The sequence below is a fragment of the Rattus norvegicus genome, chromosome 15 (assembly GCF_021556685.1).
Source record: "Rattus norvegicus strain SHRSP/BbbUtx chromosome 15, alternate assembly SHRSP_T2T, whole genome shotgun sequence".
Classification (NCBI taxonomy): Eukaryota; Metazoa; Chordata; class Mammalia; order Rodentia; family Muridae; genus Rattus; species Rattus norvegicus.
This window is the reverse complement of record NC_141548.1, coordinates 8,537,501-8,562,496: the sequence shown is the minus strand read 5'-3', so window position 1 is coordinate 8,562,496 and position 24,996 is coordinate 8,537,501. Positions and strand designations below refer to the sequence as shown.

General features: G+C 39.5%; 1 protein-coding gene and 1 pseudogene across 15 annotated transcripts in view; both read left to right on the top strand.

Moving 5' to 3' along the window:
• The window catches only part of Zfp385d (zinc finger protein 385D), a 383,190-nt gene that overhangs the window by 142,608 nt on the left and 215,586 nt on the right, over positions 1-24,996 (top strand). The window contains exon 1 of one of the 15 annotated variants that reach the window (XM_087585512.1): positions 24,612-24,743. Coding sequence (XP_087441638.1) covers positions 24,684-24,743 — 60 coding nt within the window. The 5' untranslated portion in view covers positions 24,612-24,683. 15 annotated transcript variants of the gene reach the window in all.
• Positions 15,500-16,012, top strand: LOC148000803 (vesicle transport protein SFT2B pseudogene; annotated as a pseudogene).

Sequence of the window (24,996 nt, the reverse complement as noted above, 5' to 3'; positions counted from 1 at the left end):
TGACTCACATACACACACACACAACACACACACACACACACACAAATTTGAACATGTTTCTTTTTTTAACATGTTCTGGAAATAGGTGTAATAATTGCTAAGTTGTAATGCATATCGCTCTAATATAACTATTATTTGGCTAGTTTTAAAGAACATCCAAATCGTAAACGTTCCAATTTTTCAACATTTTTAACTTTTTTGAGAACTGCATATAGCACTACTGTTGTGACCTCTCCAGTTTGGCTCCTGGAACTCTGATCAGAGGCAGCAAGGAAATTAAATAAAGGACAGACACATATACAGAAAGATAGGATCAGGTGGATCTGTTACCTCTAATGACGGGTATCTACTAACATTGACTATCTGGAACCTCAGCTTGGAACCTCAGGGATTTGCTAGTCTTGGTAGGGTCTCTGTAGATGATCAGTCTTGGGCTGTAAACATCCAGGAAGAGGAAGCTACAGTTGACTGTCTCTATATACACAAACACATTTATCATAAGCACTCACATTCGGAACAACCCCTCCCTACCCTTATGTCCCCCACCCACCCAGTTTCAAGAAAGCCTTAACATTCCTTTAGAGTCTTACCCGGGAAGGCTTTGTCATTCCTAGAGGTTAAAGCACTGGAATCCTTGATATTGCCATGCTTATGTTCACAATGCATTCCCAGCTTCTTCCAGATTACTCACTCCCTATCCAACTCTTTCCCATTACCCAACCCAAACATCCAAACATCCTCTCTCTCCCTCTCTCTCCCTCTCTCTCTCTCTCTCTCTCTCTCTCTCTCTCTCTCTCTCCCTCTCTCTCTCTCTCTCTCCCTCTCTCTCTCTCTCTCCGAATATATATATATATATATATATATATATATATATATATATTCCTATACATATATGCATGTGTAAACGCATCCTGCTGAGTCCATTCAGTGTTGCTCATATGTATTTGTGAGTAGCGTTGACTACTTGAGATTGGATAACCTATAAAGGAGTTACACGCTGCAAACGAATAATTTTTCCTCTCTCAGAACACCTTAATTGCCTGGATCTCTTTATCTAGGGGTAGACAGATAGTTTTCTCCATCCATGGTTGAATGTCAACTTCTGTCATTGTGGAAGTCTTCTTGAGGTGACCAAAGAGACAGAGCAGACAGAGACAGAAACAGAATAAGGAACGAAGTTTTACAGTATAGAGCAACGTGGCCTAGAAAACGATATGAATTCCTTGCTCGCAGGAAAATGATTTTAAGAGGTAAGAGGAAGAGAGTGGAACTGGAGACAAGGAAGACGACAAACTTCAACATTCCATAATCCTTAAATTTTGTTTCAAAGAAGAGTTATCTGAAAAAATATGAAGAGATGTCAATGCTTACATATATTTTAATTCAAGGTTATTCGGTATGTTTTGGATTTAAGAAAAAGCTCTTCAATTTATAAGCTGGAAATGTCTTCAGGAGAATAATTCAGAACTTATGTGCCACCGACCTTACAGTATACTGAGGGTGTAGCTGATAAATACTTAGATGTGAGATCTTTGATCACACCTTTGTAGGATCTGCTGCAAATACACAGCACTGTTTGATCAAAGGGTCATGGACCTGTATAGATACACGCCCAGTAGGAAGGTTAATACATTCACTGATTCTCATGACCTGCTACTTGCAAATGATTACATCACCAGGCAGAAAGCCTGTTGACCATATTTATACTCTATCCTTGAAATAAAATTACATTTGCTTATTAAAGATGTCATTTATACACGTATATGCTTTGAACTCACTTCTTGTTCCATGGAGCCTGACTGACCACCCAGCTTGCCTTATTTCATCCTGTGATAGCCATGTTATTCCACAATCGTCAGAATGTATCATCATCACTCAAAATCTGCCCTTTTGTTATTCCTCAGAAATGGTCAACTTTATTTATACATCCTTGAATGAAGTTGATCCAGGCAGAAAATTTAAAATGTCAAGTTGATATTTAATTTTCTATGGAATGTATGTCAATTTCAATGAACCATTAAAGTTTTAGATAAGTCAGAGACACAGGAAAATTTTAATTTTAGAAGAAGGGTCATCAGCTTATCCTAGAATTGACTGAGGTTAAGAAGTTCAAGTCTGACTCAAATCTGGTTGCTGAAATTTGTCTGTATAGTCAATCTCCTATATAAATACCACTGTTAGATGTAGTTTAGAAGTGAGTTTCCGGATTTTCCCCCATCCCACTAACCTTAGTTCAGGGGGAAAAAAATCCCAGTATGCTCTAGCCAACCAGAGTAGTATTTTCAGTAATCACTAGTGCATAGAATCTGAACAATATATTCAATTTTACCTGAATTCAAATGACATGAGTCACAATGTAAATGAGATATTTTGTATCTGTAGTTTTCAAACACTTTTTTCAAAGACCTTAAATTCTTAGGATATTTTTTAAGATTTATTTTATTTAATTTATGTGTACACTGTAACTGTTTTGAGAGACACCAGAAGGGGGTATTGGATCCCATTACAGATGGTTATGAGCCATCATGTGGTTGCTGGGAATTGAACTCAGGACCTCTGGAAGACCAGTCAGTGCTCTTAACCATCTCTCTAGCCCAGAATAATTTTTTAAGAGCCTGAAAACATCAATCTGGAAAAAATAAAAACTGAAAGGTTGAAGTGCCCCAGGAAAAAAAATCAAATCTCTTTCATGGGAATCAAATTCTTCAATGCGATTACACATAACAGCTATAACTGTCATAGATGCAGTTCTCAGACACTTAGAATTTCTGAAATGAGAACGAGAGTCCTAAGGCATTGTGTTGCACAGGCTCTTGAATTCCGAAGACGATATCCAACCACACTGGAAAGTGTTGGACATCTGATAACTAGGTATGTAGAGTGTGTGTCTCCATACTGTATTCAGAATTATCTGAAACCATGAGGCACTGTGTAACTCATCCTAAACTGCATATCCTTTTCTGAGGCTGAGGGGCTTTTGTTTGTTTGCTTGTCTGTTTTAATTAAAGTTCATGTTTTAAAACTATGCTAATTGGATAATTATAAAAAAATAGAATTACTATGAAGTAATTCTATTACTTGTTTTAATAGTTTTTCCTTTGTGTCCCCAAAATGACAGATGCTATCACTTATGATGAACTGTGCTTTGAAATCCATTCTTAAGTGGATCAGAACATTTCCATGATATCATCTACTGAGCAGTGTCCCCTTTTAAATTTCTATTGATTCTTTGTGAATTTTACATCAGGCACCCCAATCCTACCTATCTTCTCAATCCCTCCACCCTTGCAATCTGTACTCCCAAAAGAAAACAATTTCATTGTGGAAGCTGTGTAGTATCACACAGTATACAAAACAGTTTGCCCAAACATCTCTACTTGCAAATGTTCCTTGCAAGGAGCCATTGGCCAGTAGATTTGTGTTTTCTCATAAAGATCAGTGCAAATCACATTCTGCTGATATCCAGGTGGTCTCTAGTCACCAGCTGCCTTGTTTTACCCACAAAATAGTTACATACTATCTATCTACATATATAAATTTAAAATAATGGTTTTGCTTTTCTTCTATTCTCTGAAAGTATGTTTTTTCACTCATTGAATTAATTATGGAGATAAGAATATTTCTATTTCAGCATGTCCATATACTTTTAAGGCATACATAGGCAATGGTACACAATGCTGTTTCTATTTATATTCTCATTTCCTGAAGAAAGAGCTTCCAAAGGCCACTGTGCTCATAGCTCAGATTCTGTACTACTAAGATACATGGAAAACTGATGAGTGAAAAAAACTGCATATTCATTCATAAGACTCATAACTAGAGGCACTGGGAACCAGTCTTTCATCCATAGTCTAGATCTACCATTTACAAGATTCACAATCTTCAGAAAGGTCCTTTGTCATTATGCTTCAGTTCCCTTGTCTATAAATTGAACATAATGCTGCCACATGTCTTCTGGATCACTCATGGATTAGGTGAGATGCCACATTTTTATCTTGTCCTTGGAACACTTCAAGTTTACCAACACTGCCATTGCCTGGGTGGTCAGGCAGGCAATAGTGAGGACTTCTCCATTGTTGTTTCTTGGTAGCTCCTTTCCAATTCTATTGTTACCGTCTAATATCCATCAGGTATGCTAAATTCTTGTGAGGAGACATTTTCATAAAGCAATGATAAGAGATTACTATAAAATAGTGCAGATTTTAAATAGCAATTGTTCCTCTCTTCAGTGGCTGTAAGGGTTTATGGAAATAGAAACTGTAACTATGCCTGCTCTCTCTCCTTTCTTTCTATGTTGATCTGTGAAAAGTATAATTTGCAGAGTAAAGCTTCAATAAACTCCTGAATATGCAGTAGTGCAGCCCATCCAGGCTGAAGTCTTTCTGGAATCCCTCAGACCCCAAGTTCCTTGCTGTCTGCATAATATCCATAAGGAGATTAAATGAACCACTCTCTCAACTTGTCAAATCTTAATGAGGAAAGCTGCTTTAACATAAATTTTAATTTCACACCTTAAGTCATATTTTAATCAGTATAGATTTACCTTGTTTCTTAGCTGTGCTCATATGAGAAGGGATCAATTCTAATTTTAGTCTATTAGGCCTAAAGAATCAGAAACAGATGATAGAAAAAGCACAATAAATCTACACTTAAATATAGGAAGTTAATAGCCTCTTTTCTAAAGCTATGCTTAGAATGAAAAGTGCCACACCTTAAGAAATTATATAAAGTATGAAATGTAATGAAAGGCAAACATTCTTTTTTTTGGTTATTTTTAATTTACATTTTAAATGTTATTCCTTTTCCTAGTTTTCTGTCCATAAACCCCCTATTCCATCCTCCTTCCTCCTTCTTTAATGATGGTGTTCCTCCATCCATCCACCCACCCCTACCCAACTCCCAACACTGACATTGCCCTACACTGAGGGCTTCCCATTGGTGCCCAACAAGGCCATCCTCTGCTACATATGCAGCTGCAGCCATGGGTCTGTCCATGTGTACTCTTTGGACGGTGAGTTAGTCCCTGGGAGCTCTGGTTGGTTGGTATTATTATTCTTAAGGGGTTGCAAACTCCATCAGCTTCTTCAATTCTTTCTCTAATTCCACCAATAGGGACCCCATTCTCAGTTAAATGGTTGGGTGCGAGCATCTGCCTCTATATTTGTCATGCTCTGGCAGACCCTCTCAGGAGACAGCTACACCAGGCTCCTGTCAGCATGCACTTCTTCGCATTAGCAATATTGTCTGGGTTTGGTAGTATATGGGATGGATCACCAGGTGGGGCACTCTCTTGATGGCCTTTCCTTCAGACTCTGCTCCAACCTTTGTCTCCATATGTCCTCCTATGAATATTTTTGTTCCCCTTTCTAAAGAGGACTGAAGCATCTACACTTTTTGGTTGTCCTTCAACTTAAGCTTAATGTGGTCTATGGATTGAGTCTTGCGTAATTCGAGCATTTGGCCAAATGTATCCACTTAGCAGTCAGTGTATACCATGTGGTTTGTTTTTTTGTTTGTTTGTTTGGTTGGTTGGTTGGTTGGTTTTTGTTGTTGTTGTTATTGTTGTTGTTGTTTTGTGTGTGTGTGTGTGTGTGTGTGTGTGTGTGTGTGTGTGTGTGAGAGAGAGAGAGAGAGAGATTGGGTTACCTCACTCAGGATATTTTCAAATTCCATCCATTTGCCTATCAATTTCATGAAGTCAACAGCTGAGTAGTACTCCATTGTGTAAATGTACCATATTTTCTATGACAAATTATGTGTATTTGTAATATCTTTAAATATAATGTTGAAAATATTACACTTTCCATGTAAGCTACTTTCCTGACATTCTGTTTTACTTAGAGCCAAGAAACATATACATTTCATTACAAAATTGCTTACTGATGAAGAAGTCACTAACTAGTACAGAAGTGCTTTGGAAAGGCTCTGAATTGATTCCAGTGAGTCTTTGAGTAAAGCTGTACTTTTCTTTTTCTTTCTTTTTTTTTTAATTTTTTTCTCCATCTTTATTAACTTGAGTATTTCTTATTTACATTTCGATTGTTATTCTCTTTCCCGGTTTCCGGGCCAACATCCCCCTAACCTCTTCCCCCTCCCCTTCTACATGGCTGTTCCCCTCTCCATCCTCCCCCCATTACCTCCCTCCCCCCATTACCGCCCTCCCCCCAACAATCACGTACACTGGGGGTTCAGTCTTAGCAGGACCAAGGCTTCCCCTTCCACTGAAAAGCTGTACTTTTCATTGCTTTCCGAGAGAGCCACTATTCTGAAGATGTTGGTTTTGAAATCAACTTTAATAATCCATTCTCAAGTGGTGAAAGGAAAGAAATGTTTCTACTTCTTGTGGAGGCCTGATTAGGCAGAAGGGAAGAAATCTTGTCTGATTATTATTTCTTTCTGAGCTAAGTAAAGAACAAAGATTGTTAAAGTTATTATGTAATCTAGTTTTATTTCTGTTGCTGTAATAACATAATCTAAACAGAATACAATCTAGGCTGTGCGTAAGTCACAGGAGCAGAAAGTTGACATAGCTGGTCGCATCACATCCACAGCTCATTCACATTTCTACTCAGTTTCTCCACTTACGAAGTAAAGGACTCCACACTTCAGTAATGCAATTTGGTCTGGACAACAGATACCAGATGGCTGTGAATTGGACATCTTTTGCCAGTTCTGAGACTGTGGTGATAAGGAACGGATGAGATACCCACCTCCATGCATGTTCTCATCTACGCACACCTCCACTGACATTCCTCATCTTCACCAATACACACATCCTCTGGGGACACAATTTTCAGAGGCCATTGGACTACACCTACGTGAGTCTTCTGACTTCAGATATCAAAGTCATTGTAGTTTCCTTCTTTTCTGATTAACATATATTGTACAAATATGGAATTCCTATACAAGTGTTTAATGCCCATTCACACATTCATATCCATGCACTGTGGTTCTTGCTTACCCCTCTCCTTCTTTTCCCCTTCTAGGTTGACTCCCATGCTAGTGAGCTCCTTTTACTTTGAATCCATTTTTTTTATTCAGATCCTACAATTTATGGAAAATGTATTCGTCCTTCTGAATTTCTAAATCGGATTTATTTTGTGTAATATGACGATCTCTTCTTCCCTTTATTTTCTCACAAGTGACAATATTTAAATCTTTATGTTTGTATACTATGGTCATACCAGACACATTTTTTTTTTAAATCGACTCATCGGTAGATGTACTCCTAGGTTGACTGCTTATTTTCTGTGTTACTTTTGTCATTTTTAAATACAGGAGTTTTGTTTTTCCCAAATGCTCTTTAATTTTCCATGCTTATGAACATATACAGGGATTCATATTCCAACAAAGCCAACATATGTGAATGGCATTTATCAGGTAGGATTTTAAGTCAGGCATTGTGCTGGTTTTAACCTAGGCACTGATGAAAATGCTTGAAACCGATAGTCACAGTATTGTGAGCCACTCATGTCAGAATGTGCATTTTATGTGTGATGTGGGGTAAATATTAGTATATAAGGCTTCATAGGAAACTAAACCTCTTCCCTGACAGCTAAGCCAATAATTCTATTATATATTATTTTAGTTCTAATTTTAATTTAATATAAAAATTAGCCTACTTGAACCTCAATTACATGTGTAATGAAACATAATTTGGATAATATCTGCTGCTGCAGGCAGAGGATAAGAAGCAATATTGTCTAGACTATGTTTCCTTGGTTGTTCAGCCTCAGGAGTTACTACCATAGACATAGTTCTAAACTGGTACCATCTAATAGACCTTTCTGCCATCTTGGAAGTGTTTCCTGGGGTGAATGGTTAGTTGGTCAGCAACTGGGTATTGATTGATTATTGTTCACTACCAAACAGCTAACCCATTACTAATGTGACTGAGTATCTACAATTCCCTTTAGTTAATAGTCACACATTTTGGTTGGTTTGCATTGGATAGCAAAAATTTAAATCCCAGGTCTCTTCAGTACACAAAGTTTGTCATTTCCTTAAATACTGTTCAAGGACTTGACTGGTATTTAATTACTTCAACTGTGATACTCAAGGTGGATACTAAAGAAATTGCTTAGGCTCTCCAAAGCACTAGCAGTATTAGCGCTACCTGAAGGAGTCATGGTAAGTCATACTGAAGTGCATGTCCATGAGAAAGTGGAAATCTGGGAGGCTGCTGAGTTATGGCCTTTTTATTTATTTTGTAAACTATGCTGGATACAAGAGCACTTTGGGTCTTGAGTTTCATTGGACACTTATTTCTTTGAAGAAAAGCACCAAGAACAGAACAAGAAGATTTTTCTTCCCTCTGCTTTCCCATAAATACATATGGTGGTCCTGCCATCGGCTACTCTCTGTGACTGTTCTAATGTACTAGTCAGAGCCAAAGTTTTATATGTCATCTGGTATACACTGAATGTCTTAGCAGAGATCATGTGTGATGTTTGGGAAGTAATTGGATTTCTGAATCTGCTACCTTGACAGACAGATAATCTCGTGGATTGATATTGATTGCTAGCATTCTTGAGAAACATTGGAAGCTATAAGGTAGGGCCTGGTTGCCAGGGAATCACTGAGTTTGTGCTTTTGTGCACAGCTTCAAGTCATGTCAGCTCCAACTCACACTTGCTATCAAGTGATAACATGTTTTTCACGACACTAGAAACCATGATGCTATGCCTCAGTAGAAAGTCACCTGAGCACCAGGGGCCGAGCGCCCCACACTGAGGCAAGAGAGCTTTTCTTTGTTGTTTTACGTTATGGAAGTGGTGTAACCTGACTGACTTTCCCAGAACTTTTCACTGTCATCCACGATAAACACCAGGATATTATTTGAAATGGAACGTACAGCTCTGACCTCAGCATACACACCTTCTCATCTCTCCATCTTTTCATGTTGACTTATGCTTGGTGGGCGAAAAGTATTCCACACACTATAGTTCGAAAACGAAGTGCATTTTCTATGCCTCCTTACTTTTTTAATTATGGTAAAATATACAGAATATAAATTTTAAGATTTGGCAATGATTCAGTTTAGCCTCAGTGGCAATGAGCATATTGACTGATTGACTATACAGCAGGCAGACATGACTATGGCACTCCCAGCAAGAGGAAAATGCAGGAGTTATGATTTTTTTCTTTACTCCCTTATCCCTGTCTGCCTTCTGCCCCCTATCCTTTCTTCTTCCTTGTTCCTTACCAATTTCTTTTATTTTTCCCTTCCCTAGACTACCATTTTCATGTTTGACCTGTGCAGAGAAGTTCTGTCACTTCTGGATCTAGACTATAAGTGCCCTTATCGTTGCATGGTATAATAACAGTGTAAACACACATTTCTGTGTGCATCCCAAGTTTTCCTCATTTATATTTGTTCACATGCAGCCCTGGTCCTCACTCTCATTGAGATAGCAGTAAGAGCCAAAAATCACAAATAAATCTTAACTTTCTGGAAGGATTTATCATCTTAGGATAGCATTCCTTGGGAGAGTTATCATGTCATTCCACTCATTCTGATATGCTTCCTAGTAAGTGACATTGTGGGGTCCAAATGCATAGCCATAAGGCGAAGAAAGTCAACATTGCTACAGTAACTTGGTAGTTCCGGATCGTAGGAGACAGTTTCACCTCAGAAAATGCAATACTTCTCACTATGTAGAAAACATTAGTGAAAAATGGCTGGATAGATGACTCAGCAGTTAAGAAGGCTTGCTGCTCCTTCAGAAGACCTGAATTCAGTGTGCGGCACCTACTTCCCTACTCACTACACCTCCATACATCACACACAAACTAACACAGACACAGACACAGACACAGACACACACACACACACACACACACACACACAAACACACACACATCAAAATAAATGTTAATAAATAAAGATTAGGGAGGCAGTAAGGATTTTGATCTTCTCTTGTGTCAAGAATAGGTATTTAGTTCTAGTTCTGGAATTTTGGGAAACCAAGACTGAGTTGCTAGCAGTGCCCTGTCCACCGAGGGTGGGGAGAAAGAAGTTCTATCCCTAGAGATCACCAATAACACTGACTTTGGAAATTAAGGCAACATAGCATTGGGGATCAAGTGCTCACTCCATGACTATAAGCATCTATTTCAAGATGTATTCCCCAGTAGGAGACATTGTGGGGTCTGCCACTGACCCAGGAAGCACACAAGAAGGGGATGGCTCTTTAATTTGTCTTAGCCGGTGTCATAGCTCAGAAATGGAGGCAAATCCCTGGCATAGACTACTTTGAAGACCTGTGTGTGTGTGTGTGTGTGTGTGTGTGTGTGTGTGTTATATGTGTCTTTCTGTGTGTGTGTCTGTGGGTCTATGTGTTTGAGTCACGTTAGAGTTTCAAGTGAAATAGTACTTCCCATCTCTTAGCTGACTATGAAACCCAGGAGTCAGTACAAGGATACAACTATCTTACTACACAGTACATTTCAAGTTTAATTTGCAGAGACTTAAAAGTAAAAATTTTCAATGAAGAAAAGCAGCACTCTAGCTTCAATTCCAAGACCATTTCAAGCTTACAGTTTAAGTTTTAATCTACTTTACTGCTGGGAGAAAGAGTAAGAAATTAAAATCCCTCAAATGTCCCTGCACATGTGTCATAGAAAAGCAGTGTCTCCGATTACTGCTCTCTTTTCTCTCTTCTCTACAGATGCTAAAGGAACAGGGCAGTAGTCATTCTTAAAATTACAATATACAGGGCTGGAGGGATGGCTCAGCGGTTAAGAGCACCCGACTGCTTTTCCAGAGGTCCTGAGTTCAATTCCCAGCAACCACATGGTGGCTCACAACCATCTGTAATGGAATCTAATGCCTCTTCTGGTGTATCTGAGAACAGCTACAGTGTACTTATATATAATAAATAAATAAATCTTTTTAAAAAAATTACAATATACAACTACTATAAGCAAATAATTGTTTTTTACTCAACATTCCTTTAAAGTATACCATGTTTGTGGCTCAAATGCTTTTTGTGCATAAATTTTAAGTAAGGGGGTTCATTAAAGTTAAAATGCTGTGTTAATGCTATTAGGACTGGCAAAACTTCTGTGTACATCTAGGTCAGGTCATTTATATCAAAACTCTGATCAAAGGCCAACTGTTTACCCATGAAGGAACCCTTACATAATGCTAGATTGATAAAATGAAATTTTGAACTGTCATAGAAAAAATAGTTTAGATAAATAATTAGTGATATCAGGATTTGAAAGTCTGATGATACTTTAATTTATAAACCATTGTACAATGTTTTCAACAGTCTCTTAAGATTAGAAATTCAATTAGCCTATCCATTTATTTAGCATATTTATTGGTTATTTTGTTGAATATATACTGCTTATTATGAGTCGCATGCTGCTATGACTCTGGAGGATCTAAAGAACACACATTGCTGTCTTCCTGCTACTTGAACATTAGCAGGAGTCAGAAAATAGATAATAAGTAAGTGTATCAGTCACGGTTCTCTAGAGTCACAGAACTCATGGGTAGTCTCTATATAGTAAGGGAATTGGTTGATGGCTTACAGTCTGTAGTCCAACTCCCCAACAAGGCTCAGCAGCATCTGTGAATGGAAATCCAAGGATCGAGCAGTGGCTCAGTCCCACGAGGCAGGCAGGCAAAGAAGAGAGAGGGAGTCGTCCTTCTTCCAATGTCCTTATGTAGGTCTCCAGCAGAAGTTGTGGCCCAGATTAAAGGTGTGTCCCACCATGCCTGGATCTGGGACTTGCTTTGTCCCAGATGACCTTGAACTCAGAGATCCCCTTGCCTTAGACTCCTGGGATTCATAGCCACTATGCCTCAAGATCTCCATGCCAAGATCCAGGTTAGAAACTCGTATCTCCCAGCCTCAAGATCAGGATCAAAGGTGAGCCTTCCAATTCTGGATTGTAGTTCATTCCAGATATAGTCAAGTTGACAACCAGGAATAGCCACTACAGTAGGCTATATGTCAAATATAGCAGAAGGTAGTACATGCTTTAGAAAACTGAATTAAATGAGGATTCTGGAAGAAATGAAGCATATTCAAGGCTGAATTATTCTTATGTTTATGGTCCTGTAGCCATGGAAATTCTTCCTAGGTGTCCCTGACTCCCACACTAAGCCAGATCTTTATACATTTAAGTCCCTTATACAAAATGCCATATTTGTACTTAAGTCAGGCGCATGTATATGGAAATGTTTTTAAGTCAATGCTAAACTGCTTAAAATACCTGTGCATACCTGTAATCCATGTGCAATGTAAGAGTTTAGGTAATCATCCAAATGTTCCTATGTGTACACTGCTGATGCAGTTTGAATATTGTTTTGACTACTGGGTAGTTGAATCGGAGAATGTGGAATCATCAGATACAGAGAGCTGACAGTATTTAGTGTCCTATTTTCCTTGAACACTTTGAAAAGTTATAATTGATCACCATCCAGGATCTGAAATGTTAATTTGTAATGAAGTATGATAAAATACAGATGATGTTTTTGGACGTTACCCTCCCACACTCTGGTTTCTCTCAGTGTGTGTGTGTGTGTGTGTGTGTGTGTGTGTGTGTGTGTGTGTGTGTGTGTGTGTTTGTATATCATAATAGACATTTCCTTTGAGTTTCTAATTGGTGAATAGTTTGTGTTTCAGTAACTAAGAAAATTTCTAAAAATAAAAATTTAAAATATGACCATCATTTAGTCAATTTTGGCCAAGTTCAAAGGCATTGTATTTCAGTATGATTTCTTCAAGAAATCTGAGGATCATAATGGCTAGATAAATTTTGAACTAAAATACACTTTTCTTCAGAAAACGAACTTGTCTCTTGTTGGCAAATGCCAGAAGCAGAGCAATGTTCCAGATGTTAGTCTAGCACAGTTTCAGAGCTGGCAGTGGGAGCCATGCCACTTCAGTATCGGAGGCCAAGGACATTATCACAGGTATGCCTTGGGACCCTAGAACTGCCTCCCAACTGAGTGTGGCACACTGAACCTTGAGACCCTCATGTTTTGTGTACTTCACTCATTCCATCCTTTGTTGAGAAGTATTAGATTAAATCTATTTATTAATGTGTATACAGTTCAATGTAAGAGCCACTGTGGTTTTACTTTTATTTCCAAATTTCTTTTCATTGTCTGTTTGCAATATTTGGAGATGTGTTTAGTAACAGATTCAGATAAGGCGAGACACTGAGACTAAATTTTAAGTTCAGTTTAAATTTAGTCCATGTTAAAAGTATCAGATTTGTGGAAATAGAAGTTTCTTAAAATCGTATTCCCTCCTTTAAAAGGAGATGGCTACCTACTACCATGACCCTGTGTATCACCTGTTAAAGACTATTTATAATATAATAACTAGGCTTTCTAGGGGGAGCGGGAGGGAGGCAGAAGGCCGGAAACTACTGAATTATTCAATTACCATGCGTTCTTTAATGATTCATTCTTTTGAATTTTTATCTCTGTTATTCATTTATTTATCTGTGCAAGTGCATGCACATACACATGTCCGTAGGAAGGGACTAGTAGAGGCTAGCAGAAGGTTTTGGATTCCTTGGAGCTGAAGTTTCAAGCCTTTGTAAGCAGTGAACATTGTTGATAGAAACCCCAGTCTTCACAACAGAGCATCTGTTTTAACTGCTGAGCTGTCTTTCCCCCCACATCCTCTTACATATTTAAAATTGACTTTGTAATTTATTTCGCAAATATGGGGTAGTTGTACCCAGCACCTCATGGAGGTTCTGGAAGAGGGTCCTGAGTGTGTGGGAGTGTAGAGCTGCCCCTCTTGAACTATAGAAATGGTATGTTAATAAAACTGGGACAGACACGAGGTTCAAATGAGTGATAGGGCATGGGGCATTTATATATTTTACATCTTTGAATTGTTTATAAGTTTTTTGATATTAGTTTGTTTTAGAAAATAATATTTCTGAAATCATTTTTTGTTCCAAGGCCAGGGGGCAAATGTGGCTTGTCAATATCACATTAGGAGTTATGTATTATAACTATATTATAGACACTTGGTAGATATTTATTAAATAAGTGGATAAAGGGATTCTTCATGGAGATGCTGATCTCTACCTGTGCATGTGTGGCTGTACTTTTCCATTTGCATGAAAATAAGCTTTCACTTTAAGGAAAGAACACTGTGATCCCACAGTTGGACTTTCAGCAAAATCTGTCATTTGCTCCCATTAAAATCATAAGCTAATTGACATGTTATTCTGATATATGTGCATAAGTTCATTTTATGGACTCACAGTTTAAACTCGTTTCTCCTAAGTGACAGTTTTCGTCTCCGCATGAAATAAAATCTAAAAGAAAATTTTCATGATTAAAAAAAATAGCAAAATTGACTCAAACAGTGAGTTTAAATTGTAGAATGTACTGAAGGAAGTATCAGGTTTAGGAAAACTGCCTTATTTGTATATAATTTGATTAAGTAATTATGTGCTAAGAAAATATCAAAATGACAACACGAATCCCATATAACTTCAATGTTAATTTGTTTAATGTAACTGGAAAAATTAAAACGACATTGTTTGCCTCTATGTCTTTCTAAATTAAGTATATTCACTATGTTCACTATTAGACTTCCTGGGACATGAGAATAACATTTTTGCTAACTGCTTCTTAAATTAAATACCAACATATATTAAAATTTTTCCTTCAATAATGTATTTATTCACTTTATTTCCTGATTGTAATCCCTCTCCCTCCTCTCCTCCCAGTCCCTCACTAACAAAATCCCTTCCCCATTAACTCCTTCCCTCCTCAGAAAAGAGGACGCCCCTCCCTGGATATCACCCTGCCCTGGGACATCTACTCCCTGAGTGACTAAGTAGATCCTCTCCCACTGAGGCCCAACCAGTAAGTCCAGCTGAGGGAAGGGGATTCAGTAGCTGGCAACAGAGTTAGAGACAACCGTCCTTCTAATTGTTAGGGAAACCACATGAAGACCAAACTGCCCATCTGTTATAAATGTAGGTCCAGCCCCTGCATAGCCTTTGATGGCTGGTGGTTCCGTCGGTTCCGTCTCTGTGAGTCCCCTCATCTGTTTCCATCCGCTGCTGGATGAAGTCTTTCAAGAGACAGTTATGCTAGCTTCCTTTTTACCTGCGTTGAAGACTACTGTTAATAAAGTCTCAGATCGGAGCAGTCATTGGTTGGCAGTTTCCTCAATATATTAAAACGTTTAAGAAATACTAGACATGAATAGCATACAATGCAATTTATAGCCTCAACATTGTAGATTTCTTTTCTTTTCTGGTAGATTTTATGGTTTACTTTTATTATGAAAATAAAAGCTACCTTTTCTTTTTCTTTGCTTTACTTTGCCCAATGCCACTGGCTTAAGACATTAACACAGAAGATGAAGTAAAGATCGTAGGATTGGGCAGAGCGACGGCCAAAGGCGGCGGTCGGGGCCCTGACATAAACACACTGATAGAAGGGGCTGAGCGGCCAGGACACCGAGGACCGCAGGGGTCTATCCAAGGTTGTGGAGCCAATGTCGCTCAGCTGAGGCACCGGAATAAAACGTTTCATCACATGCTTGGCTCTAGGAATCCTTTTTTATTTTCTTTCTCAGGAATCCTATGTTCACTATTGGGTACTCTTCTGCTGGACCCAGGAAGGGACTCGGCCTCTTTGCAGTGTTTTATACCCTGGGTAACATTACATCAACTGGGAGTTCCATCTTCCTTACGGGGCCAGTGAAGCAGCTGAAGTGTATGTTTGAGCATCTCATTGCCATAATACTGGTGCTGTTGTGTTTTGCACTTACCCTGTGCTCTGCCTTTTAGTGGAATAAGGAACTTGGACTCATCTTCTATATTTTGCAGTATTTGGCTTAGAGGTGGTATAGGCTTTCCTACATACCATATGCGAGGGATGCTGTGAAGAAGTGCTGTGCTGCGTGTCTTGCATAACGCACTGCAGGTGCGCAGAGAGCACTGTGGATGGAAGCTGATTGATTGTTCTGTAAATACGCTGTAAGCCTCTGTCTCACAGACACCTGCCTTCTACTTGCAGCAGTGTGTTCCTTGCAATTTGGACATTTTGGAGGGTTGCCTGTGGGAGCCGTCATCAGTCTTAAACCCTCATGTCTGTGACACAGTGAGAGGTTCCGTGGCTTGTGTAGACAACTCTTCTTGTGACTGTTCTCCTCTGGGAGGTATTCTCACAGAACCGTCTTTGTCTAATAGCAGAAGATAAACATCACATCAAGAGCCACTGATTTCCAGGCGGCAACAGTAAGGTCTAGCAGGGTTTCTAGCAGAGCAGCAGGAAGTACGGAATTTTGAAGATTTGCCCCTCACCAAGAAAACCATTGGCACAGCCCCACACAGCATCTTCCCTCACGTTTGAGAACAAGTGACTGTGCATGTCCTAAGTCCCTGGAGAACCTGCCCAGGATGCATCGCTCCTTTCCCCAGATTGCACCTTCTTGCTGTTCTGAATCAAGGAACGTATTTCTAGTGTTCAATGTGGATTCTTCTCTTGCCCTTACCCTCCCATGTCTTGTCTTGTGACCTTGGGACACTGGTTAATTGAGAGTGAAGTAATGACCTAAAATGCTATTTCCTTTTGGGCAAGAGCCATTAGAAACTAAAAAATTTGCATGTTCCTTGCTGTGTTTATTCGTGTTCATTACTTAAAAGGTTTACGCTCCGTTCTTTGCTGGAGTTGGGATAAGGAAAGTGTGTGGAAGACAGATCCCTCATGGGCCAGCAAGAAGTAGGCGTGCCTGTCAAGCAACCTAAGGGCTCCAGCACTGGCACCCAGCCCGCACTGGCATGACACTGGTGGTCAGCCTGTAGGTGGTCATGCTACAGCCTTGTGCCTTACCACACACAGCGCTCTTGGGTTGGATCTCATCTGCTCCCCATGAGAGCCATGCGAGTTGTCTCACTGCAGTCGAGGAGCCAGGGCTTGGCTTGGTTTCCGCATCACCTGGCGCTCCAGCTGTGGCCTAACTTAGTCTCTGTTATGATGCTGTGTCTCCTGGCATGGCTCTACTCAGAGCCTCCGTCACCTCTCATAACCCTGTTTCTTGTTTACATCCTTCTGCCCTGTACTTTTCTGATTCAGCATCTGTGTCACTTTTGCCACCTTCTCTCTGCTCCTCCCATTTTGCATTTGGGCAACTTGCTTCTGCATCTGTAGGATGCACCATCCCATGGTCCCTTTCAGCTGCTGAATGCTTCCCTGTCTTGACAGCGTGAGGTTCTGGCGGTCTAGGCTTGCCCTTTGCTCTTTGCTCAGGGCCAGTTGTTCTACTCTGACCTCTATTTTATCGTCACCAGACCACAGGAGGCAAGCACTCGTCTCTACAGTTATGGCCAGTTGCTGGAGTGTAGCTAATGAAGGCATCTGTGAAGTCTTCAGTCAGAAAACAAAATTATATGCTACCCTCTGGCTGTGTGAGACACATTCATGTCCCAGGAGCCTTGGGAACAAATTCAGGTCTCAGAATAGCTCAGGGGTGACAAGGGACATTGGGGAGTTTAGGGGTACCCATGGTTCCTAGCTGACATGAGGGTAGGGTTATTGGCCGCAAGTTCCAACTACCTTGTGGTCATGCACCTAAAAGGATGGCCTCTCCACACCCTTGTTGGTGACTGGGCTTGAGCACAGGTATCTTTTAAAGATGTTATCAAGGCTGAATAGCAGGTCAGTGTGAATGTGGGCTTAGAAAATAAACAGATCCAGGTGTGAGCTGTAGCCCAGTCATATGCTTGTTGAGTTCTTGGGAGGTTACCAAACTTTTGGTTCCTCAGTTTGCTTCACAATAGTGGGCTGACAAATGCTTCTGGCTTACTGGAGGATGCCAGTGAAGGAGAATGTTTCAAGTACTTGTTGTGCAGATAGCAAGCTGAGTCTCCATGAATTAACTGATGACTGCTGAAGGGGACAGCATGGATGCATGCCCGTTAATTTCTATAGCATATCTAATTCTGTGGCCATACATTGTTTCACTGAATGGTCACAGTGACTGTCAGTCAACAGATCACTACCTTCATCATCTATAAAGTAGTAGCAGCCTCAGAAACTCCCACCAGCAGGGGCATCAGTGAAGAGGCTCTAGGTTGAGATCGAGTCTTGGATAAAAGGCTTTGGACTAATTCCTATAGTCTGTGGTCAGTTTGCCTCAACAGCTTGAGTCTGGACACATGTAAGCAGCTTTTGGGTGACTGTCTTCCAGTATCTTCTAGACTCCCAGATTTTTTCCTTAGTTGCCTTATCTCTTGGTAGCTTCTGACTCTGCTTTGATTGGACTATGGAAGGAAGAAAGCCACTTCAAATCTGCTTTCTCCTACCAAGCCAGTAGCATTTATTAAAAACAGCTTAGTGAATGAGGCTGAAATGAAGAATTAGCCTCTGACTATGACTGTTGGTGTTGTCTGTTTCTTTCTCCCTCCCTTCATTCTCTCCCCATTTGCTGCTCAGTGAGCAGGGTATCCCTCCTGCATCAAGAAGCAATGGAAACTGTGGAATGACCCCTGTAGAAGCAATGTGGTCCTGAGCCAGGCCGTGTTTCCAGGTGTCAGGGACAACTGGCCTGATGCTGCCTTCCTTGCGCTGCAGTCTATGGAGTGCTGCACTGAGAGCAGCATTGTGCCTCCAGGAGAGTAGCCTCAGGTCCCCTTGGCTGGTTCTCCCTCTACTCTAGGCTGATTGTTGAGACACTGTGGGGGTGAGTGCTTGCTCACTGAATTCTGTTCCTTTCACTCTCCCTTTTCACAGACCAAACTCTAAGGAAGATTTTTGTCTCTCCTGCTCCTCTGTATGGCTACCGCTCAGACCCTAGCTCTAGGCATCTTTTCTTGGGGAAGGGTGAGAAATATTCCCAGCTTGGCATTTTCACCATGGAGATGTCTCAGTGCTTGGGTGTCTGTGTTACTCTCATGGCGACTGTGTGGATCATGTCTTAATTGCCGCCTTCCCTTCCACATAGTTACTGCAGGCTGAGAGAACAAGAAATGAAATCACGAACTGAATTCCCTATAAAGTTACTGTTTAATACTTTAGTTAGGATGAATAATTAGCAGTGGGGTGGTATCTGAAACAGATGTGAAGAGTGGGGCTGGTTTGGCTTTTGTTGTTGGTATCCCTGTGAGTGACAGGTTTTGCTGTGAGGTCGCTTGGTGGAATGAATTGGTCAGTCCAGGTCCACTCGTGGCTGTGGATGTCCTTTCCTGTGTGCACCCCTGCCTATCCTGACCTTATGCTTCCTCTAGTCACTTTGCAGTAGAATCAGTCACATACCCTGTACATTCGCAGCCAAGCCTAAAACTTATTTGTAGTAAATTAAAAAGAAAAAAAAATCAGTGTTTAAAGCAGTATAAAGATGCGTGCTAGGCTTTGTGGCAGTTTTGTTTTTAATGCTCAAGTGATTTTTTTGTAAGTTTAATAATGTGCTTTAGCTTACAGATTACAGCCTTTTAAAAGTGAATGAACCTTAGCTGAAATTCGTTGCAAATATACATTTTTCTCCGTAGAGGTCGAAATTGCTTAGAAAGTTTTATTAGAAGGATTGCTTAGGGGGTGACCCTGAAGTACCTGCCAATTCATTTTGTGCTTTGAGATCTTGTGTTTTCAGACGAGCAAACGGGACAAGAAGCGGAGCTTGTTTAATCCCAGTTCACTGAGGATGGGTTCCTGTACTTTCAGTATTTCCAGCCCGGCTGTGACATGAGAGACACTTGAAATTAGCTGGTGGTGGAGCCTTTATTCATATGAGCTGACAACATAAGTCAGGTCCCTTGTAGCGGGAGCTGATAACTGACAAGGTGGACTTGGGTATGTGCAGAAGGCCTTGCTGCAAACTGGCTGCTTTGCAACCAGAGGAAATAGGCTGAGGAGTTAGAAATCCTGTTGAAGATGAGAGGTCAGCCCATGGCGTCAGAACAAATAATGACATACGCTCTGTACTCAGAATAGTGTCACGACATGTATAGAGTGCTTGCCTAGCAAGCATGGAGCCTGAGGTTCAATCCCTACAAAGGCATACACCAGCCATGGTGGTGTATGTCTATTATACCAGCACTTGGGAGGTAGAAGCAGGAGGATTTAGAGTATATTAGCTCCTATCTTAAAAAAAAAAAAAAAAAAAAAAAAAAAAAAAAAAAAAAAAACAAGTCAAAGACCAAGTCTGGTGTTTGGGTCCATGCACATGGCTCTGCCTGCTGGATGTTCAAAAAAATTTGGGGGGGTGGGGTGGGGTGTTTCTGGCTTTCTCATTGTGTTTGCTTAGCTTGAATAAGGCAAGTTACATAAACAAACAAATGAAAAACAAACAAAAGTTCCCTGAACTCCGTCTTTTGTAATTCTGATTGTGAAGTTGCTTGTGAGGGTGTACAGAGGCCCATGCACTGGCATTCTTGTATAGGCCCTGGGTACCTGGGCACACTCCCCAGCAGTAAAACCAAATCCAAATGACTGTGGTGGATTTGTATGCCTTCAGAACATTGTACCTGTTCCGATACAGTAGGCTTTTAAAACACTTTGTTATAAAAAAAAATAATAATTGCATAGGTGTAGTTGATTTTGAATGCTACTGTTATATAACTGAATTTTTATATCCAAAGTATATATTCTCAAGTACTGCCTTTTCTGTCTTGAGGCTTTGGTTAATATTTTCTTTTTACTCATTTCAAAGAGGGTGTTGCTTGAGAGAGCTACCTCTCCCTTACACAGCTATTTTCTCCCTTTTCTTTCCTCCAATAGTCTTTTCTCGTGATCCAAAAAAAAAAAAGATCATAGGATCACTGGATGAATGCAATAATCATAATCATGAATAATGCAAAAGTCACCTTAGAGAGAGATTTGGAAGGAGCACACAGTTCTAGACTTGATTACTTGTTCCTGTTTCCTGGGCTCATTGCAAGAATATGATCCTAAAACATCTACCTTGATGACCCTAAGGAATATATTAAAGTTAATAACTTAGCAACTTGAAATTCCACACATTGCTTCAAGTTGTCTTGAAAATGGAGGAGAGTCTGAAACTAACATTACAGTCCTCTGGTAAGACTCCTTGGTTAGAAACCTTTGTAACTATGTTTGTTTTGAGGCAGGGTCTCATGTAGTTCAGGCTAGCCATAAATTTGATATTTATTCAAACTCGTTGTGAACACTTAATCTTCCTTTGTCCACTTCTCAACTGCTTGGACTACTAGAGTGTATCACCATGCCAGTTTTGTAACATTGTAATAAGGAGGATTTATTTGTGATTAATGTAGGCATAGTAGAAAATGTATGGCTGTCTTTTTTTCTGGTCCTGGTTCTTCCCTCTTTGTTTCATGTTTTATTGTTCTCTCAATCTACATTTGTATTCATATTCTAATTTAAATATCCATTGTCCTGACATGTCCACCCATCTGTTTTTGCATAATCAAATTCCTCAGCCAGCCATTATTCAAGATAATCAAATTATAAAAAATGTAAAAATAACTGTTCTACCTCTCATGATTTAACTTCTTTCTCATAAGGGCCTGAACTAAGGGAATTTTATTCCTGTTTTCCCTCTTTACCAAGGTCTTCTTCGTAAAATATTAATAATTTTATTTTTAACTTTTTGAAATTATTGACTTTCTGATTTTTTAAATATGACTTTCAATTTCAAATGTGCTTTTTAAATTTCATTTTAACTGATTATTAAACATAAGTATAGTTGATTATTATGGAAAAGCTACTTGCCTATAAATTTGTAAAATACATATAACATAAATGCTTCATATAGTCCTGTTGTACTGGTAGGGGAGATAATAGGAATTAGTTTCAGGGCTTCAGATTGATGATGCCATAACTTGATTCAAATTTTCACAGCTAAAGATCCTGTCTATTTTATTTACTTTGTCACAGACAATCAGCAGAAATGAACATGTCCACCACAAATGGAGGAAACACAGCAATCTGTGTCCAGTGAATCTGAAAATAGATTTGTTGCGACTTCCTTTTTCCTGTTTTCTTTCATTAAAGAACACACTCCAATTTGTATTGTGTGTTATTCAGTCTCCCTCAGCAGGATTCTATTGCCTTTTCTCCTTAACTTCATTCCTTTACAAATTAGCTTAATGTGTTTCTGTGCAAAATTGTTTTGAGTTGACAAAACTCAGCGTGAGTAGTAAGTAAAATGTTAATATGTTCCCCAAAGGCTTAAACTAATGGTATAAACTCAGGAACTGAATAAATGAGACCCCCAATCTGAGGCTGGTCACATTGAGTTATGTCCTATCAGCTCCTGTGAATTCTCCAGTGTGCCTCATATCCTTCTCAGTCATGTTTTGCTATATGATGCTTACCCAAACCTGGTATTACTTTTCATAATAATCTGTTCGTCATCTGTGATGGTTGGAATGAGTGGATCCCATAGGTTCATGCATATGAGTACTTAGTAGTCAATGAGCAGAACTGGTTGAAAGGATGAAAAGAATTAGAAGGATTAGGAGGAGTGACCTTGTTGGAGGAATTTGTCCTTGGGATGAACTTTGAGGTCTCACTCTCATTTCTTCCATTCAGCCCTCCCTTGCCCTCAGCTTGCAGATCAAGTTACAGCTCTCAGCTACTGCTGCAGCACCATGCACACCACCGTGCAGCCCAATATGACGATAATATACTTAGTATTCTAAACCTCTGGATCTGCAAAGCAAGCCTCCAATTAAAGGCTTTTTGTGTAAGAGTTGTCTTTGTCATGGTGTCTCTTCCCAGCAATAGAAGAGTGATTAAAACATAATCTGTCTCTCAACTATCAGATAGAAGCAGTTTGAGGTAGGCAGCTCTAACTGCATCTCCATTTTTATTTCTCTTCCTTTAAACTATATGAAAATCACTGTGATATTATTATATACCCAAGCTCTGGCTTTAAGACGCTTTCCCTTTGATCTCAAATCCTTCATTAGTTTAAAGAATATATCTGAAAATACAAACATTTGGAGAACTCTAAAATCCTTCTGGTATACAGTTTTAAAAGAAGAAAAACTAGGATTCCGATGGATTTATATTTTCCAGGTCACTGTGGACATTTCAAGCAAAGCATGGGATCATGATGATTTATTATTACCAAAAAAAGACAAAGTGAGCACTTTGGGGCTAATTACTGTCAAGTTAAAATGGCATATTCTCCAAAGACGGGGATGTTAAGTCTTTTTTTTTTTTTGCCTCCAAATTCATCAAATCCTCGTGTACAGTGTCATGAGAATAAAGAAAGAGAAGGATGGCAAAAAGTTTATGCGCTATGCGAGTTCATCTCATGGGACACTTTGACTTCTGTCTTACATGGTTTTATGTTATCCTCTGCCTTAGCTGCAGGAGAGAACTCTTTATCTATACCATGTTTTCAGGGAAGCAAGTAAGAAGGCAGATGTTATTGCAGACCAGCCTTCTGTTGGACTCATGGGAAAGCATGCTATCATAATACACACCTTAAGGGTGTTGTAGCCTACATGTACAGCAAGTTCTAGTGTCCTCAGTGCAAACATCACTTATAGAACATTTTTTTTAAAGATTTATTTATTTATTATATATGAGTACACTGCAGCTGTCTTCAGATACACCAGAAGAGGGCATCGGATCCCATTACAGATGGTTGTGAGCCACCATGTGGTTGCTGGGAATTGAACTCAGGACCTCTGGAAGAGCAGTCAGTGCTCTTAACCGCTGAGCCATCTCTCCAGCCCATTATAGAACATTCTTGGTTCTTTTTTTTTTGGAGCTGGGGACCGAACCCAGGGCCTTGCGCTTCCTAGGCAAGCGCTCTACCACTGAGCTCAATCCCCAACCCCAGAACATTCTTAATGTAGATCAAAGCTTTGTTCCCTACAACTGACATTTAAAATTTGATAGACTATTTGAATTTTATCTCACCTTTATCACCTACTAAGTATGTAGATTGTTTAACGATTTCTTCTTTCCAATTCTTATACAATTCAGTTTTAAATGGAGTCATTTATAGCACCCAACTTACAGAGCGTGCTAAAGAAGTAAATCGCTCATTCACTTGATTACATATAGGCATTAGGGACAAACAATTTGATGATGGTGACAGTGGGGGACAAGCTGAGTCAGACATTTCTAATGAGCACAAACATTACATAGTCTAACAGCCAAATAACCGCACAAAAATCAATAAGGACATTTGATTGGCTTTAACTGACTTCTGTATTTTACAGACGAGCAACATGAAACAAAAACAAAATGACTTGGCTCCCTGTGTCTCAGTATCACTGAGCTATGAGAGCTTTACCCAAAGTACAATTACAGTTTAGGAAATACTCAGTGATCCCATCATTGACCAGATAGATAATTACACATTTTTTTTTATAATTTGTAACTTCCCTTCCCCTTTGCCAAGTAGCTATGATAATAATATAACCCCCTTCATGAAGTAATTAGGGCACTGGGAGGAAAGATAATGAGAGGCATTTTTTCCCAATGGCTGCTTCCTCAGAAAAATACTGTTCATATGATGAATATTTAATCACACCCTTGTAGCAAAAATTGTAATGGGTTTCCTCACTGTTACTTAGAAGATGCCACAGAGATGAAGTCAGGATGTAATTCCTGGATGAGTTGGTACAGTATGTGTGTATGGATTGTCCAACTTTCTTACTTAATCCATGACTTGAAGGTTTAAAAGCTATACTATTTTGTGATTTTATGAATTGCCTTTCAGATTGCACTTTAGTAAATAATGGAAAGCCAATGCCTACGAACCTTAAAGAGGACATCAAAAGGCTGGAGCGATGCCTCAGTATGTAAGACTAAGTACCATTGTTGCAGAAGTCCTGAGGTTTGTTGACAGTATCGACATGAGCACTCCAAATCTAGAAGACCTGTCTCACTCTTCTGACACATCACAACTCATAATAAGTCTGCAGAACGAAACAACTGTGTAACTCTCCTGAATTGCATAGAAATTTGAAACAATAGGCCACAAGATACATATTTACACATACTGAATATCTGTTCATCCTCATGTACTATGCTGGGTCCTACTGAAATTT